The following is a 16,674-nucleotide window of genomic DNA, read 5'->3' as shown; positions in this document are numbered from 1 at the left end:
TCACTGCTGGGAGTCGGTCTGCAGGACCCACTGGAAGATCTCGTGGCGGCGCAGACCCTGGAGAGCGTTGTCGTAGACGGTGTTCACACTGGCACAGAGGGGCTGCTGCTGCAGCGCTGTCACCCGACAGGCGACCAGCCCGCCGGCCACACACAGCAGCAGCAGCGGCAGCAACAGCTTCAGCACAGCCCACGACCGAGTGTGTTTCCGGGGTGGTGGCTTGCGGGGACGGGAGCCAGACTTGGATTCTAGAGGGACAGAGTCACAGCAGACAAAACAAGTTCGCTTAGTTTGAAGGGACCCATTCTCAACAGTCTATTTGAGTCTCCATGCAGACCCACGTATCCCCTTCTCAAGACCCGAAGACAAAGACATAGGAATAGTAGAGCTCTTAAAACCTCACTATCCTGAAACTGACACATAAATGTCTGATCCTTGGGATGTCAAGGGACTACATTAAAAACTGGAACTCTGTGTATGTGCCCTGTAGCTCAGTCCCCAGGGGCCTGCTTTCTCCTTGGCAACATGGTGATGATCCGGGCCCCTGGGAGTGCGGCAGGAGGATCTTCTCAGGAGGGTGCGGCAGGGTGAGGCTTGCCACTGGGAACAGGGTCCAGACTTACTAATATACTAACACCATGGATGTCGTTATTATGCAGCCCATGTATAAAAAGGAAGCCCGGAAGGTAATCCAATGTACCGCACTGTAAACAACCAGTACTGCTGGGAATAGGGGAACTGCTACTTTCTAAATCCTCTGCAATGAACATATATTACTTTTCCTCTCTTAATTTGTGTGTGTGTGTGTGTGTGTGTGTGTGTGTGTGTGTGTGTGTGTGTGTGATGCTGGGAATTAAACCCAGGGGTATTCTAGCTCAGCAACACCCTAGCCATAAATACATTTTAAAAAATTTGGAACAGGGTCTCACTACGTCACAGAGGGCTTCACTAAGTTATTGAGGCTGGCCATGAACCTGTGATCCTATTGAGGCTGGCTATGAACCTGTGATCCTCCCAAGTACTGGGATTACAGACAAGTGCTACTATGCTCGGCTACCATATATTACATTTATAATCAGAAAATAATAGGTTTTGAGCTTAGGCAAAAAATTAAAAAACCTGATTGAGGGCCTGCAATGCCAAGAACTCCACGGTCCTGTTTTCTCATTTAATCCCTGTCGTTACCCTGTACGTAGGCATGCTGCTCACTTCCAACAAGAAAACAAGGTGGCAAGATTAGGTGACTTGCTCAAGGTGAGGACAAGCAGGCCCGGGACAAAGGCCTCCACCCTCTGCACGGGGCTCCTGCCCTCCAGAGCCTCTTCCTCAAAGGGCGTGACCAGTGGACCTGTGACCCTTCCTGGTACATGGAACTACCACTACAGAAGTTCATCTGAACATGCTCAGGCAAAACACTCCCTTGGCTGGACACGGGAGGCTGAGGCAGGAGGATCATGGGTTCAAGGCCAACCTCAGCAATTTATTGAGACCTTATTTCAAAATAAAAATTAAAAAGGAAGCCGGGTGTGGTGGCGCCTGCTTGTAATCCCTGCCCTTGGGAGGCTGAGATAGGAGGATCACATAGGTGTTCGAAGCCAGCCTCAGCTTCTTAGTGAGGCTTTCAACAACTAGTGAGACCCTGCTTCCAAATAAAATATAAAATAGGTCTGGGAGTGTAGCCCGAAGGTAGAAAGCCCTGGGTTTCACTCCGAGTACCACAAAAATAAAAAAATAAAAAATAAATAAATAGCCGGGCGTGGTGGCGCACGCTTGTAATCCCCGCGCTTGGGAGGCAGAGACAGGAGGATCGCGCAGGTTCGAAGCCAGCCGCGCTGGCGTAAGAGACCCTGTTTCAAAAATATAAAATAGGTCTGGGAGTGTAGCCCGGAGGTAGAAGGGCTTCCAGGAACCCCAGTACCACCAAAAAAATAAAAAATAAAAAAATAAAAATAAATAAATAAATAAATAAATAAATAAATAAATAAATAAAAAGGGCTGAGGGCATAGCTCAAAGAAGATAGAATGCCCCCCGGTACAATCCCCAGCACCAAAAAGAAAAAGAAAAAACCCCTACTCAAGTGTACAGTGTGCTTCAAATACAATGTGGATATCTTTGTTGTTGTGGTGGTGGTGGTGGTGGTGGTACCAGAGATTGAACCCAAGGGCATTCTACCTCTGAGCTATATCCTCAGCTCTAGTTTTTGTTCTTTGTTTCGAAACAGGATCTCACTACGTTGCAAAGGGCCTCACTAAGTAGCTGAGGCTGGCCACCAACCACAATCCTCCTGTCTCAGCCTCCCAAGTACTGGGATTAGAAGTGTGTGTTACCACATCTGGCATATGTATCCTTTTACGCAGACTAAAGGAGCCTTGGTGTTCAGCAGAGTTGTGGGGTTTTGTTTTTGTTTTTTTGTGGTTCTGAGGGTGGAACCCAGGGGCTTTCTACCTCCAGGCTGTACATACTCCCAGACCTATTTTGGAAACAGGGTCTCACTGCGTTGCTGAGAGCCTCACTAAGTAGCTGAGGCTGGCTTTGAACCTGTGTGATCCTCCTGTCTCAGCCTCCCAAGCGTGGGGATTACATACCTGGCCAGAGATGTGTTTTGCCTCAGTGTAAGATATAGGCAGTGCTGGCTTTATATGGTGAGAATACATCATCTACCCAAAGCACTCCCTGACAGATCAGGAGACAATAAAGGGCTTTTCAGAGTATCCTGACCATTTGTGGTCTTTGCCTATGCGGGTGATTTTAGAACCTCAGTCCTAAAGACTCCCTGTTCCAGACACAGATGACCAAAACACTGAGCAGGCACCAGCCCCTGGAGAGCCCCCTTCCCTGTAACCACGCTCGCAGGCACGAGAGCACTGTCTAGCGGACTCTAGTCTGCAGGCTCACTCGCTCCCCCTGCCAGGGACAGGTGCAGCTCTGTGCGGCAGAGCGTGAACTTACTCGGGGCCTGATTTGTTTCCTTCTTGGGCTTCTTCTCCTGCTCCCGCTTGGATGATTTGAGGGCGTCGTACTCCTTTCTCCGACGCTCCTTCTCTTCAGCCTTCTCCCGCTTCCGCAGCTCCCGCTCCTGAGCTTCCTTCGCTCGCTGCTTGGCCTCACGCTTCTTCTCTGCCTCTACAACAAAATATATCGACATCACTCTTCTCCCACCAACCGCCAGCAGCGTGATTTCCCAAGAGACCGAAAGTGTGGATGCGACCACCTTTTCCCTTTTGCCATGAGTCACTAAGAAATAGAAAAACGAGGGCTGGTGTGTAGCTCAGCTATAGAGCACTTGCCTGGCAAACACTAGGACCTGGGATTGATCCCTGTACCTTAAAAAACAAACAACCCAATAGAAAGAGGAAACGGCCATTTTTCTGCTATCTAGAAAGTATGCTCTCCCTAAGAAAACAGTAAGCTTCTCTAAGAGTCTGATGAATGGATTGTCTTATTTCATTTTTGGTACTGGGGACTGAAACCAGGAGGATTCTATCTCTGAACCACAATCCTCACCCCTATTTTTTTTTTTTTAAATTTTGAAACAAGGTCTCATAAATTGCTAAGGCTAGCCTAAGACCTGCAATCCTCCCATCTCAGCCTTCTGAGTACTGTGATTACAGGTATTTGTCACTATACCTGGCTCTTGCTGAATGGATTTATATTAAGGGGTGCCTGGCTGCTAGTAGTAAAGAGGCATTCCTGTACAGGTTCCCAAGATGGGAGATACCACCCTGTGGGGTCACCGGGATGAAATGTAGACTCATACATGCAACTTTTTTTTTTTTGCAAAGGGGGCGATACATCAAGTAAATTTAGCAATTTATGCTACAGTTAGGTCCTAATTCAGAATGCAGAGCAAGCAGGGCACAGTGGTGTGCACCTTTAGTGTCGGCACTCAGGAGGTTGATATAGGAGGATCACTTGAGCCCAAGAATTCACCACCAGCCTAGGGAACATAGTGAAACCCCATCTTAAAAAAAAAAAAAAGCCTCCTCCCCCCAAAAAAGCAGAAAGCAGAGCAACTGGCAGCATCCTAGAACTTAGCTATGAAGAGAAGAGTGAAAGCGTTGATTCTCTGGGGTTCCTATCTTCCCACGCTTCAGAAATGAATGCCGCACAGGGAGGGCAAGAGACGAGAAAGTGATCACCCACCTTTAGGGCCAGACACATCAACAATGTTTCCTTTTCTCTGAGTGAGTGCTAGGGATTGAACCCAGGGGCATTCTACCTCAAGCTATAACCCGGCCCTATTTTCTTTTTTGTTTTAAAATAGTCTTACTAGGTTGCTGAGAGTCTCGCTACATTGCTGAGGTTGTCCTTGAACCCGCAATCTTCCTCTCTCAGCTTTCCAACTACTGAGATTACAGGCATGAGCCACCACACCCAGCTGACAGTGTTTTTCTAAAAAAGGACACTAGTAGTTGTCATAGTTATCTACCAACTTTAACTCAGGGATCTAAGTAACACACTAAGATCTACTTAACAGCTCAAGTATGTTTACATGCTGTACCAAGCTTTTAAATTATTGGGTTCTAAAAATGCATTTCCAAGTTGGTTATTTGGAAGACTGAAATACATTTTTCCAAAGCCTGAATGCCACAAAATGGTGGTTAACTGTCCTTTTAGGGTTCAAAAGCCTATTTGAACCATAATGCTGCTGAACAGCAGTACCCAGTCCTGTGGCTTTTCACGGCTTCTCCACATACGAACAAGCTCCAATTTCCAGCTGGGCACTGAGGATGCCAAGAACCCAGTATGGCCAGCCTCTAAGAAATGAAGGGACAGCTATAAATCAGGCATTGTGAGCTTGGGGACTGCCTGTGGTCAGCACCACAGGTAAGGGGGCAGAAGTCAGCCAATAGGTCAAAGAACGCCACTACGTGTCAGGTGCCACTTGAACGTTTGAGATGCTGCAGTGAAGAAGGCAGGTTCTAGTGCCTAATCTCTTTGCCTTGCACGGGAGACAGACAATAACGTGAATACAGTAAAGACAGTGACATGCACCATCAGGAAAACAGCAGAGGTGGTGGTGGGGAGTGACAGGTCAGACGGCTACTTTAGTCTGGGTGCTCTGAAAGGGTTATGGCTGACCTCAGGCCACACTGGAGAAGATGAAAGAAATCGTAGGAAGCTGGTCATGGAGAGCCCAGAAGGGACTAAGCACAGCCCAGGAGCTATGTCTAGGGAAGCAACAGCAGAGGCCAAGTGGCTCCACCCCATCTCTAGCACCCCTGTTGACTCCAGCTCCTGAAGCACAAGAACCCGCTGGCTGGAGTAAGAACTGGGAAGATGATGGGAAGGGGCGGCCACCTACCTCGTTCTACTTCCAGCCGCCGCTGCCGCTCTCGCTCCTGATCCGCCTGCACGGTCCTCATGTGCTGTAACACCTGCCAGGGGGGACAAGGGCTTTGAACTACTCAGAGCAGTATCACGTTTGCTCCAGAAGGCCCATAAAAGAGACTGCTCTTTTCAGGATCCCAGATCACCAGGGACCAGGGGAGCAATGCAGAACTACGGAGTTAATCCTCTTTGTATCCTAAGTTACTGCAAGAACTTAAGATATAGAAGAGTCCTAAGAGCCCAGTTCATTAAAGCTGTCAGAAAAAGAATTTTTTTTTTTTTTTTTTTTTGCAGTACTGGGGATGGAACCCAGGGGCATTCTACCTCTGAGCTATACTTTTTTAAAAAGCCCTACTTTTTATTCTTTATTTTGAAACAGGGCCTTAAGTTGCAGAGCACCTCACTAGGTAGCTGACACTGGCCAGGAACCTGTGATCCTCCTGTCTCAGCCTTCCAAGTACTGGGATTATAAGTGTGTACCACCACACCTGGTCTAGAAAGAGAATTTTCAAACACAATGCTGCTTGGAATCTGTAGAAAGTCTTGCCATTTACAACTGTGTATGATTTCACGGATCCTCCCAGCACTTCCTGGTGGCAGTCAGGGAGAGCATTCCAATGTGCTTTCCTGGCCTTCCCATCTTTGGTAACCTCAGGTCCCCTCCTCCCCTTCCTGTGGAATTCAGCGCAGAATACTGTAATCCGTTCTACCTGTCTGTCTCAATCATGGACTGCAAGGTCTTTACGGGCAAGACCTGTCCTGACCATAGGTCACGACTGTGGAGTGTGTCTAACTGTAAGCATTCAATATGCCCATGATGAATGACTAAGTTTCCACTATGAAAAAAAGAAAATCAAGCTTGTTAGGGTGATCCATCTAGTTCACATTGTAGAGTAGGACAGCTAAGGACCTGAGCACAGCCCCTTGAGCAGAGGAGAGTTCTAAGAAAAAGGCCCAAATGCTATACACCTGCACTAAGCACCCCGAGTCTCTCAAATTCTCAGACTCACCATGAATGACCTCTGACTCAAAGAGCCAAAAAAGCTAGGCATGCCAGTAATCCTAGTACTTGGGAGTCTGAGACAGGAGGATCACAGGTTCCTGGCCGGCGTCAGCTACTTAGTGAGGTGCTTTGCAACTTAGTGAGGCCCTGTTTCAAAATAAAAATAAAAGGTAGGGCTGGGGTGAAACCTTATTTCCAAATAAGAAATAAAATTGAGCTGGGGATATAATGCAAAGGTAGAATGTCCTAGGTTCCATCTCCAGTACAAAAAAACAACAACAAAAAAAAGCACAAATATTCTCACAATGGGCATGGTTGAGGGAAGAGACAAAAGACTTGTTTTTGGTTTTGTTTTGTTGTGGTGCTGGGTATTGAATCTGGGGCCTTGTGTACACTGAGGAAGTGCTCTACACTGAGTTACCCCGTGTCCTCTATTTTCTAAAAACTGGCATTCCTTGGATACAGGAACAGAGTATAAGCCTGGAGTCCAGTGCATCCCAACTGTACTGCTTACTAATTGCAAATGACTGAACCCTTCTGAACCAACTTTCTGGTCTAGAAAACAGAGATAAGAGCCACTTCTCTAGCCTGTTGTATAGATTAAATAACCTAACCTGTACAGACTGCATAGCACAAGTCCTGGCATGGCATGCTTCAATACAGTTGCTTTATCAGTCCATCTTTTTTGGGGGGAGGGAAGGAGGTCGCTGGGAACTAAACCCACGGATGTTCTACCTCTGGGCTACATCTCTAACTCTTATTATTTTGAAACAGGGTCTCAATATGTTGCTGAAGCTATCCTTGAACCTGTGATTCTTCCATCCCAGCCTCCCAAGTACTGGGATTACAGGCATGTGCCACCATGTAGCTCGGAGGCAGAATACCCCTGGGTTCCATCCCCAGTACTGAAAAACAAACACACACACACACACACACACACACACACACACACACACACACACACAACGATGCCAGGTTTGGTGGCGCATGCTTGTAATCCCAGCACTTGGGAGGCTGAGACAGGAGGATCTCAGGTTCATGGCCAGCCTCAGCTTCTTATTGAGGCCCTCTGCAACTTAGTGAGACAGTGTTTCTAAATAAAAAAAAATAAAATAGGGCTGGGGGTATAGCTCAGAGGTAGAATGCCCCTGGGTTCAATCCCCAGTATTGCAGAATAAATAAATAAATAAACACAAGTCAGGGATGGTGGCACACGCTTGTAATTTCAGCATTTGGGAGGCTGAGACAGGAGGATCACACAGGTTCAAAGCCAGCCTCAGCTACTTAGTGAGGCTCTCAGCAACTTAGTGAGATCCTGTTTCCAAATAAAGTATAAAAAAATAGGTCTGGGAGTATAACCCAGAGGTAGAAAAGCCCCTGGGTTCCACCCTCAGTGCCAGAAAAAATAAATAAATAAAAATAAAAAAATAAACACAAATATCAAGTTGAGTTTAGGGAGTGCATAGCCGGCTAAGGGAGATGTCCCTTTTTACCTTGGCTACAAGTGCTACCATTAGGAGTTAGTTATCTGAACACACAGGCAGTTCAGAAATGGGAGCGACTAGCTTAGTGCAGACTCTGAGCTCCTGAAGGTTTTGTCCTAGAGACCAGTGACTTCGTCTAAGAACAGCGGCTTCGTCCTGAATGGCCTACCCCACCCCTGTGGTGCTTACAGGTGTGCTGCCGCTCCAGGGCAACAGTGCTAGGGACAGTGGCTTTGGTTACCACATCACAATGCATGGTGCCCCCTGCACTGGGCCTGCAAGGTATTGCTGAGTGGAAAGGGCCTTTTCACTCAATGAAACTATTTTTCTAAATGCAAATTGTGAAGCATCATCAATTTCATAAGTTCTAACACATCATCTGCCAAATCAACAAAGATAAATGAAGGTGTGTCCAGGCTGAGGGTTTCTCAGGTCAGAGGAACGCAAGCGATTCCTACTTCCCAGGGTTCTCAGGGCTTCGAGTGGAAACCCGTAAAGCCTCCGGCACAAAGGAAGAGTGACCCGTGGAAGCTACCGTCTGTCCTCAGAACTGACACCAGCTTCCCAAGAGGATCCACTGGCCACGCGCTGCCTCGTGCTGCCTTGGCTACCTGGCTGCATCAACTCAGCACTTGGTTTCTCGTACTGGGTACTACGGAGAATGAGACTACATAAGAAGCTCTGAGTATGTGGTAACAAAAGACCATTCACTTTGAGCTTCACAGTAGAGGCCCACTGTACACACATGTAACTTATGTTATTGTAGTATTTAAATTTAAGCCTTTCTTGTTCACATGCCCCCTAAACATAGCCCAGTAAGAAGTCATCTGGTGCTCAGTTAAAGAAGCAACAATTTGTTTAAAAGCAAAGGGGGGGGGGGGCGATGACTGAAGTTGAACTGAAGTTGAAGTATTGAGAGATGGTAATAGTGTTCCATTTAGCACTGCAGGGACTGAACCTAGGGCTTTTTGCATGCCTATTTTGCAAGAACTTTACCACTGAGCTATACCCCCAGAATTACTTAATTTATAAATCTTAGTATCTTTACTATCAAAATTCCTATAATAAGCTGGGTGTGACCCTGGCATAGTGGCGCACGCTTGTAATCCCAGCATTTGAGAGGCTGGGACAGGAGGATCGCAGGTTTATAGCCAGCCTCAGCTACTTACTGAGGCCCTTTGCAACTCAGTGAGACCCTGTTTCAAAATAAAGAATAAAAAATAGGGCTGGGGGTGTAATACCCCTGAGTTTCATCCCCAGTACTACAAAAAAAAAAAAAAAGAAGAAGAAGAAGAAGAAGAAAAAAAGCTGGGTGTGGCAGGGCATGCCTGTAATCTCAGTACTTATGAGGCTGATACAAGAGGATTGCAGATGTGAGACCAGCCTCAGCAAGTTAGTGATTTTCACAGCAACCTAGCAAGACCCTGTTTCAAAACAAAAAATAAAAAAGGGCTGGCAGTGTAGGTAGGAGGTCCTGGTCCTGGGTTCAACCCCTAGGACCCCCCCCCCAAAAAAAATCCCTTGGCCAGGCTTGGTGGTACAAGCCTCTAATCTCAGTACTTGAGAAGCTTGAAATAGAAGGATCACTAGTTCAAGGTTCAAGAACAGCCCTGGCAACTTAATGAGGCTCTCATCAACTTAGAGAGATCCTGTTTCCAAATAGAAACTAAACGGTGGCCAAGGGTGCAGCTCACAGGTAGAATGCCCCTGGGTTGGGTTCCATCACCAGTACCACCTCCCCCGCCCCCAAAAAAACCTACAAAACTGTACCTCAGAAAGGCTATAGACTTACTGGGCATGGTGGCACACACTTGTAATCCCAGCATTCAGGAGGCTTAAACAGGAGGATTACAGTTCACAGACAGCCTCAACTACCTAGTGAACCCCTTTGCAACTCAGTGAGACCCTGTTTCAAAATAAAGAATAAAAAATAGGGCTGGGGGTGTAGCTCAGAGGTAGAAGACCCCTGGGTTCCATCTCAGAAAAAAAAAAAAAAAAAAAAAAAAAAAAAAAAAAAAAGCTTGAAATCCCAATGCTTGGGAGGCTGAGAGAGGAGGATAGGAGGATCACAGGTTCAAGGCTAACCTCAGCAACTTAGCCAGCCCTTCTTTTAAAATAATAAAGCAGTGCTGGCGGTATAGATTAGAGGTAGAGAGAGAGTCCCTGGGTTCAATTCCCATATAAATAAATAAGAAAAAAAAAGGATGGAAGGGAGGGAGGAAGGGATGGACAGACTAAAGTAGAGCAGAAGGTGGTATTATTCTATTACTTCTAAATTAAGTGCAGAAAAAACATCTCTGCTTGACAGACTAATTTCACTGAGACCTTAGTGCTTTAATCAACACATAGCTTTCAGTGCTCTGGGAGAAAAAACACAAGAGAGGCGAGTCCTGGGGGAGTAAGTGAAGGAGACAGCCGAGAGCCTCGTGCTCACCTTGTTTGCGCACTGCTTACACTGCTTCTCATCCAAGCAATCACCGGCTACTTTTGCCAGGACAGGATCCAGGGGGTTGTCCTTCAGGTCCAGCCACTTGAGGTTCTAAAGGGATGGGCAAAGAGACTTGCTAAGCCTGAGTTCACAAAAACAAAACAAGCAGGAAGAAAGCACCTCTGTCAGGCGTGGCAGTGCACGCCTCTCATTGCAGTGCTTGGGAGGCTGAGACAGGAGGACTGCAGGTGGGTAGCCAGCCTCAGCCACTTAGGGAGGCCCTGTTTCAAAATAAAAAAGAATAAAACAGGGCTAGGGGTACAGCTCAGAGGTAGAATGCTTCCCAGTAACACACACACACACACACACACACACACACGCGACAACCACCTCTCTGTGGCCCAACACAGGGAGAGCAAACAGGGTGGTGTTTCTGACCACCTTTCCCAAAGTCAGTTCCTGAGCCCCTGGCAACTGGCTGTGCAACCCCGGGGCACAGATGGCTACCTTGAGCTGAGCGAAGCTGACAGGCAGGGTGACCAGCCTGTTGTTGAGGAGATCCAGGTGCTGGAGGTTGACCAGGCGGCCAAAGTCAGCTGGCAGCTGCTGCAGCTTGTTCTTGCTGAGGTCGAGCTTCACCAGGTGTGTGAGGCCACAGAAATCCGACTAGAACCCAGAGAGAGAGGACAGGTAACCCTTGGGCTCACAAGCTTTCTAATGTCTGGGAGCCCCCAATTTAGAGGCACTACATATAAATCCAACACTACCTTGCACCAGCTATCCTTCCTTGAATGAAAATAGTAAGACCGCTTAGCACAAAAGACATGACGTGACAGCCCTTCCTCTTCTGTTCTCCCTCCAGCTCACCTTCCACACTGCTCCCACGGTGATAAGGGACCCTTTCTGCCTTCCACAGCACCCTACCATCACCTTTCATAGGACCTCTCAAAGCACTATGTGAGCCAGGATGCGGCGATGCACACTGGTATTCCTGACTACACGAGTCCAGAAGTTCAAGGCAGCCAAGGCAACAGAGCAAGACCCTGTCTTCAAGCACCAAATGGGTCGGGGTGTGACTCAGTGGTAGAGCCCATGCCTGGCATGTACAAGGCCTTGGCTGGATGCTCTAGCACCACAAACACAAAGGCAAAAAACAAACCAAAAAAATTCCAATTCTTAGCATTCACGTGAGGCCCTGGGTTCAATCCCCAACACTAATAAATAAAGATCCTATGCTCCTTGAGTAGCCCATTTTAGTCTCGTTTCTGGCAGCACCCAGAAGAGCACTTTGCACGGGTGCTCAATAAGTGTTTTTGTAAGGGCTGGCTGACTGGCGAGGCACATCCTATCTGTAACCTGGCTCTTCTTCGGCACAGACCAAAGCATCCCTAACATTCAACCTCTGCCAAGCACCCATCTGAAGGTGGTGGCACGAGCTCAAGCAGCTAATGAGGCACTATTCCTGCTCTCTGGAGACTTGTAAATGCCAGTGGGTCTATGCTGAGTGAAATGGAAGTTGTCAGACACGCAACAGAACAAGCTAAGGTTGAAAGATGCACTGGGGAGGGGCGGTGCTGAATGGCTATCTGGAAAAGTACAAACAGCAGGTCGGAGCGGCGAGAAACTGCTGCCCTTTTTTTATTACTCATGAACTGTCTCTTGGAAGAAGTGGAACCTTAAATTCGGAAGCACGTTTTCTGTCTCTCTCTCTCTGGTACTGGGGATCGAACCCAACGGCATTCTACCTCCAAGCTACACCCCCAGCCTGATTTTCTCATTTGGAAACAGGGTCTCACTAGGTTGCTGAGAGCCTCACTAAGTTGCTGAGGCTGGTCTCAAACCTGCAATCCTCCTGTTTCAGCCTCCCAGGGACAGGGATTATAGGTGTGTGCCACTATCCCTGGCTTGGAAACAGTGTGTATGTGTTGTTTAGTACTGAAGGTTCTGCCTTCAAGGTACCTTCCAGTCCCCACCCACTTTTTTTTTTTTTTTTTTAAGCAGAGACTTGCTAGGTTGTTAAAAGCCTCACAATGTTGCTTAGGCTGTCCTCGAGCCTTTGATCCTCCTGTCTCAGCCTCCCGAGTGCTGGAATTACAGGTGTGCACCACCACACCTAGCTTGGAAACAGTTTTTGATGAACTGTGTGGAGATGCAATAGACAGTGAGTGAATCTCAGGAGAATACTAAGAGGGAATTGGACTAATGATCCAATGAAGAAATCGCCAACTTCTAAACTTGATCCCTGAGCCACAACCCAATAGGAAACTACCCTGGAACAAAGCAAAATATTGCATGGCCAGAGTAAAGGGTGGAGGAGGCGACAATGACGGCAAACACAGGCCTGACTGCGAGGGAGCACTGCCACGGAAGAGGGCAGCCATTACTCAGTTGAAGGCATCCGGTGTCTGTCTACACAGGTGGAGCAAAAGGAGGACTGGGTTTGCAAGAGAAATGAAAAGGATTTGACACAGATTAGATGTGCTGAACAAAAAAAACAGCAAATCTCAAGTAATTCAAGTCCTTGTTTGGAAGGATAATGATAAGGTAGTTCGAGAAAATCATATTCTTTCCTGTACCTCATCAAAAGATGCACGGGGGAGAGGGAAGCAGGGGGGTACGCAAGAAAGCCACTCACACTCCCTGGAATGCAGAGAAACTTACAAAATGGTCTCTAGCCTCCTCTGTGCAATAGGGAGGGAAGCTATTTTTCAAAGGAACAAAATAAAGCAGAAAAAAGAATAGCCCAGTAAGTGACTCAGCCACCATTCTGCTGCCTGGTTTTCTGTGGTCTGACTTCCCCACCGCTCTAAGAATGAGGCCTGTGTCTCCACTGCATCCCTGCTGAGACAAGCCACTCCACTCTCCCTTCTCCCCAACACACTCGGATAAATGGAGCCTGCTGTCTACCAACCCTGGAATTATACCTCCTGACACCCCCACGGCCAGCAAGAGGAAGGAGATGCATCCAGATCTCCAAGAGCCACGGCTGCCTGGCCATCTTACCGGTAGAGTACTCAGTTTATTGCAGGACAGATCCAGCACGGTGGCCTTTGGAAGTGCAGCCTAGAAAGGGAGATGAGAAAAAACCGTCACACCAACACCTGGAACAACACAGTGACATCTGCTTATGAAGCATTTTCCAGAGAAAGTTCCCACGATTAGGGAAGACCTTTAAAAAGCAGCAATAAAGTATAACGTTTCTGGGAATAAGAGGAAAAAGTGAGGCCGTTGTCCACGATCTAGTGAAGCATGCAAAGAGGAGCATCCAAAAATGGAAAACTTGGATTCTTAGAAGTTCTCCATAGCACTTTAAAAATATTCTCAGCCAGGCGAGGTGGCACACGCTTGTAATCCCAATACTTGGGAGGCTGTGACAGCAGGCTCTCGGCCAGCCTTAGCTACTTGGTGAGGTCCTCTGCAACTTAATGTGACTCTGTTTCCAAACAAAGAATAAAAAATAGGGCTGGGGATATAGCTGGAAGTTAGGAATCCCCTGGGTTCGAGCGCCAGTATCTAAAAAAAAAAAAAAAAAAAAAAAAAAAAAAAAAGTTCTCTCTCCTCATTAGGTTTCAGAGCAGGAACTATGTCTATAAATCTCTGCAATTTTCGGATTACCCAGTTCAGGGCTTTCCTCACAGAAGGCACTACACAACCATATGTGCTGGCTGACTCATGGCTGAATGAAAGAGCTAAAACGAGCGAATGCCAACGTGAAAGCAAGGCCCTGGGAGCCATCTCTACTTTCTCATGGTGTCCAGGGCTGGAGAGGCTTTGCAAACTTGACCCTTTCTTTCCCCTAGGGACAATGTGTGCTAACCCAGACACCTGGAGTAAGCAGTTTCAGACAGCAGTCTTGGGACCAAGCTGAAACAATGCTGGCCACCCTCCTGGGGTAGCAAAGGAGGCAATCTTTCAGTTAAGGCCAATCCAATCTTTCCAACAGAAAGTCCTCAGAGTGAGTTTGACCACTTAAAAATATTTTGGATACCAAGGTGGAAAGAACGCCATGCTAATAGCTACATCAGCACTTCCCAGGTATTTTATGTCACAATTTTAATCCTCACAAGTGTAGGAGGTGGGAACCATTAGCACCACTTCACATAGGAGGAAGTCTAGACATAAAGTTTAACTAATTTTCCATGGGCACTCAGCTGTTGAGCAATGGTGCTGGTATATGAACTGGGAGTCCCATTCTACCCACTATTCTACACAGCCACAGTAGGGAAGTCTGGGCCAAGTGTGCAGGGCAAGTGTAAGGCAGTAAGAAAAGTGTAAGTTCAAGTAACACTAGACAGAAGGGTAGGGGTGGGGATCTCAGTGCTTTGAAAAAGGAAGGGTGTGGTATCCAGGTCCATGTTGGTTACACACACGTGTGTGAGCTCCCTGGAGCCTCAGGCCTCAGTTTCGGGGGCTGGGGAAAGGGGGGGGGGTAGTCGGGCAGGATTCCAGGCAGTTTCAGCGCAGCTGGCCAGTCAAGCGGGGAGACTTCACCTTCTTCACCGAAGACCGCCTGGAGGATAGGACGGCCAGCTCGGGTTGCCAGCTTCCTAAAGAAGCTGATTCTGAGCCACACCCAGGTCAACCAGGAGGCCTACTTTCCCGGACAGAGTCGTTCATTCATTCTCGAATACATCCAGCAACCGCTCCCCAGGATCCTCCTTGGGCTCCAGCACGGAACTGGGCGCTGTGAAAGCTCCCAACGCGGGGGCCGATTCACTTTTAGCCCCTAAAAGGCCCGGGGCCCGACAGGCAGGTCTTTCCTATCTTCTGGAACTGCGCCAAAGTGACACGTGTACATCCCAAGAACACTGGGATCGGGCGCAGCCTCCCAGAGGGCTTAGCTCCACCGCCCCCCTCCCCGCCAAAGCACACTGAAGTCGTAAAGATAGGGAAACTGAGGCTCGGGAAGGAGGCGGCCCACGCAGGGGCCAGCGCTGGGTACGTGCGGACTCCTGGGCCTCGTGGGACGGTACTGACCAGCTCCTTGACGGGAACCTCATTCAGGTCGCTGAGGCTCAGGTCCAGCTCGTTGCCGTCCAGCTTGTCGCGAAGGTTCCCGCCCTTGCTCCCGGCCTTGGTCATGGTGACGCCGGCTGAGCGGGCCCCGGCTCCGGGGGTCCGACGGGCCGGAGAGAGGGGCTGCAAAGCCGCTCGTCGGTGCAGCGGACTCACCCCCAACGGACAACGCCTGCGCCCCTCGCCGCCGCCGTGCGAGGCCGCCGCCGCCCGTCCGCCAGCCGGCCGCACTCCGAGCCCCGCGCCCCGCTCCCACCGGTGCCGCCGCGACGACGACCACTTCCGTGTCCACGTCACCTTCCGCGGCCACCGAGACGCGCTGGGCCAGAGCGGCCCCGGCGGGCGCGGGCGGGCGCAGGCGCGCCCCCTAGCGCCCAGGACCGGCGCGGCACCGCCTCGGCGCGAGCTGATCCCTGGCGGGACGTGGCAGTCCAACTTCCCCGCCGCCCCGAGCTAGGCCGCTTAAGGTCACGGGACTGGACATTACAAGATCTGAGTTCGCAACCCGAACTGACCACATCAGATCACCCGATCACCCTAGATGAGGAACAGAAGCTGGATCTCCAGAATTGCTCCCTGTCCTCTGTTAACCTCGAAATCGACATCGACTTCCTGGATTTCACTTTTCTCCGCCCCACTGAGTCTCCTCTCCCCCTCTCTCTCCCTCTTTCTCTGTCTTCCTCCCTCTCTCTCTCTTCCTCTGTCTTCTTCTTTTTCTCTCTTCCTCTCTCCCATCCACCCTCACCCAGCTCCCTGGATGATCTTTTTAGAAGTCTGGCCGAATTTATTCTCTGCTTAAAACACTGCAAACCTCCAGCTACCTCTAGTATGGGAACCCCTCTCCTTTCTAGGGAGGGTCCTGCCTGCCCTGCGCCTCCTCACAAGCCCCAAGCCCTGCCAGGACCTGATGCTGTGCAGTGATCCCAGAAGTGTCTTTCCCTCTCGGCAATGGCCCTGCCCTTCCCAGCGCCTTCTCTTCCTAGCTAATTCCTAGTCCTTCAGGAAACCTCTCTGACCACCGTGAACCCCAGGATGAGTTAGGGGGTCTCTCCTTGGGAGCTCTGGCAATGCCAGAGTGATGCCACCTGGTTATCAGAGGTGTAGAACTTCCTGGCTCTGGACCAACTAGGTAGTAATCCTGGCTCTGCCACCTTTGAAACCTTGGGCAATCACCATGCTGGGCCTTATCTGTGGATCATTGGGAAAAATAGCTAATAAAAGTAGCTAATAGAATATGGAGAGCTCAGAATGAGTAAAAGACTTGTAGAGTTCACAGCAGGGACAGTCACTTCGTAAGCACTGAAAAGTGCTCGTGAAAATTTACAGTCCATCTTCTGATACTTCTCCCCCACCAACCCCCAGTAATGGGGATTGAACCCAGGGGCATTCTACCTCTGACCCATACCCCCCA

General features: G+C 48.9%; 1 protein-coding gene across 1 annotated transcript; it reads right to left on the bottom strand.

The window, feature by feature from the left end:
* Positions 1-15,329, bottom strand: LRRC59 (leucine rich repeat containing 59; the record flags this gene model as incomplete). The annotated part of the gene is made up of 7 exons (XM_080712703.1): positions 1-248; positions 2,951-3,124; positions 5,307-5,379; positions 10,254-10,358; positions 10,755-10,913; positions 13,251-13,310; positions 15,225-15,329. 7 exons carry the CDS (start codon positions 15,327-15,329, stop codon positions 1-3), a joined length of 924 nt encoding a protein of 307 aa, XP_080568829.1.
* Positions 15,330-16,674: the final 1,345 nt, after the last annotated feature.

This window comes from Muscardinus avellanarius (genome assembly GCF_963383645.1).
Source record: "Muscardinus avellanarius genome assembly, chromosome: 16".
NCBI lineage: Eukaryota > Metazoa > Chordata > Mammalia > Rodentia > Gliridae > Muscardinus > Muscardinus avellanarius.
The sequence above is the reverse complement of the archived record's forward strand: the minus strand, read 5'-3'. Positions and strand labels throughout refer to the sequence as shown.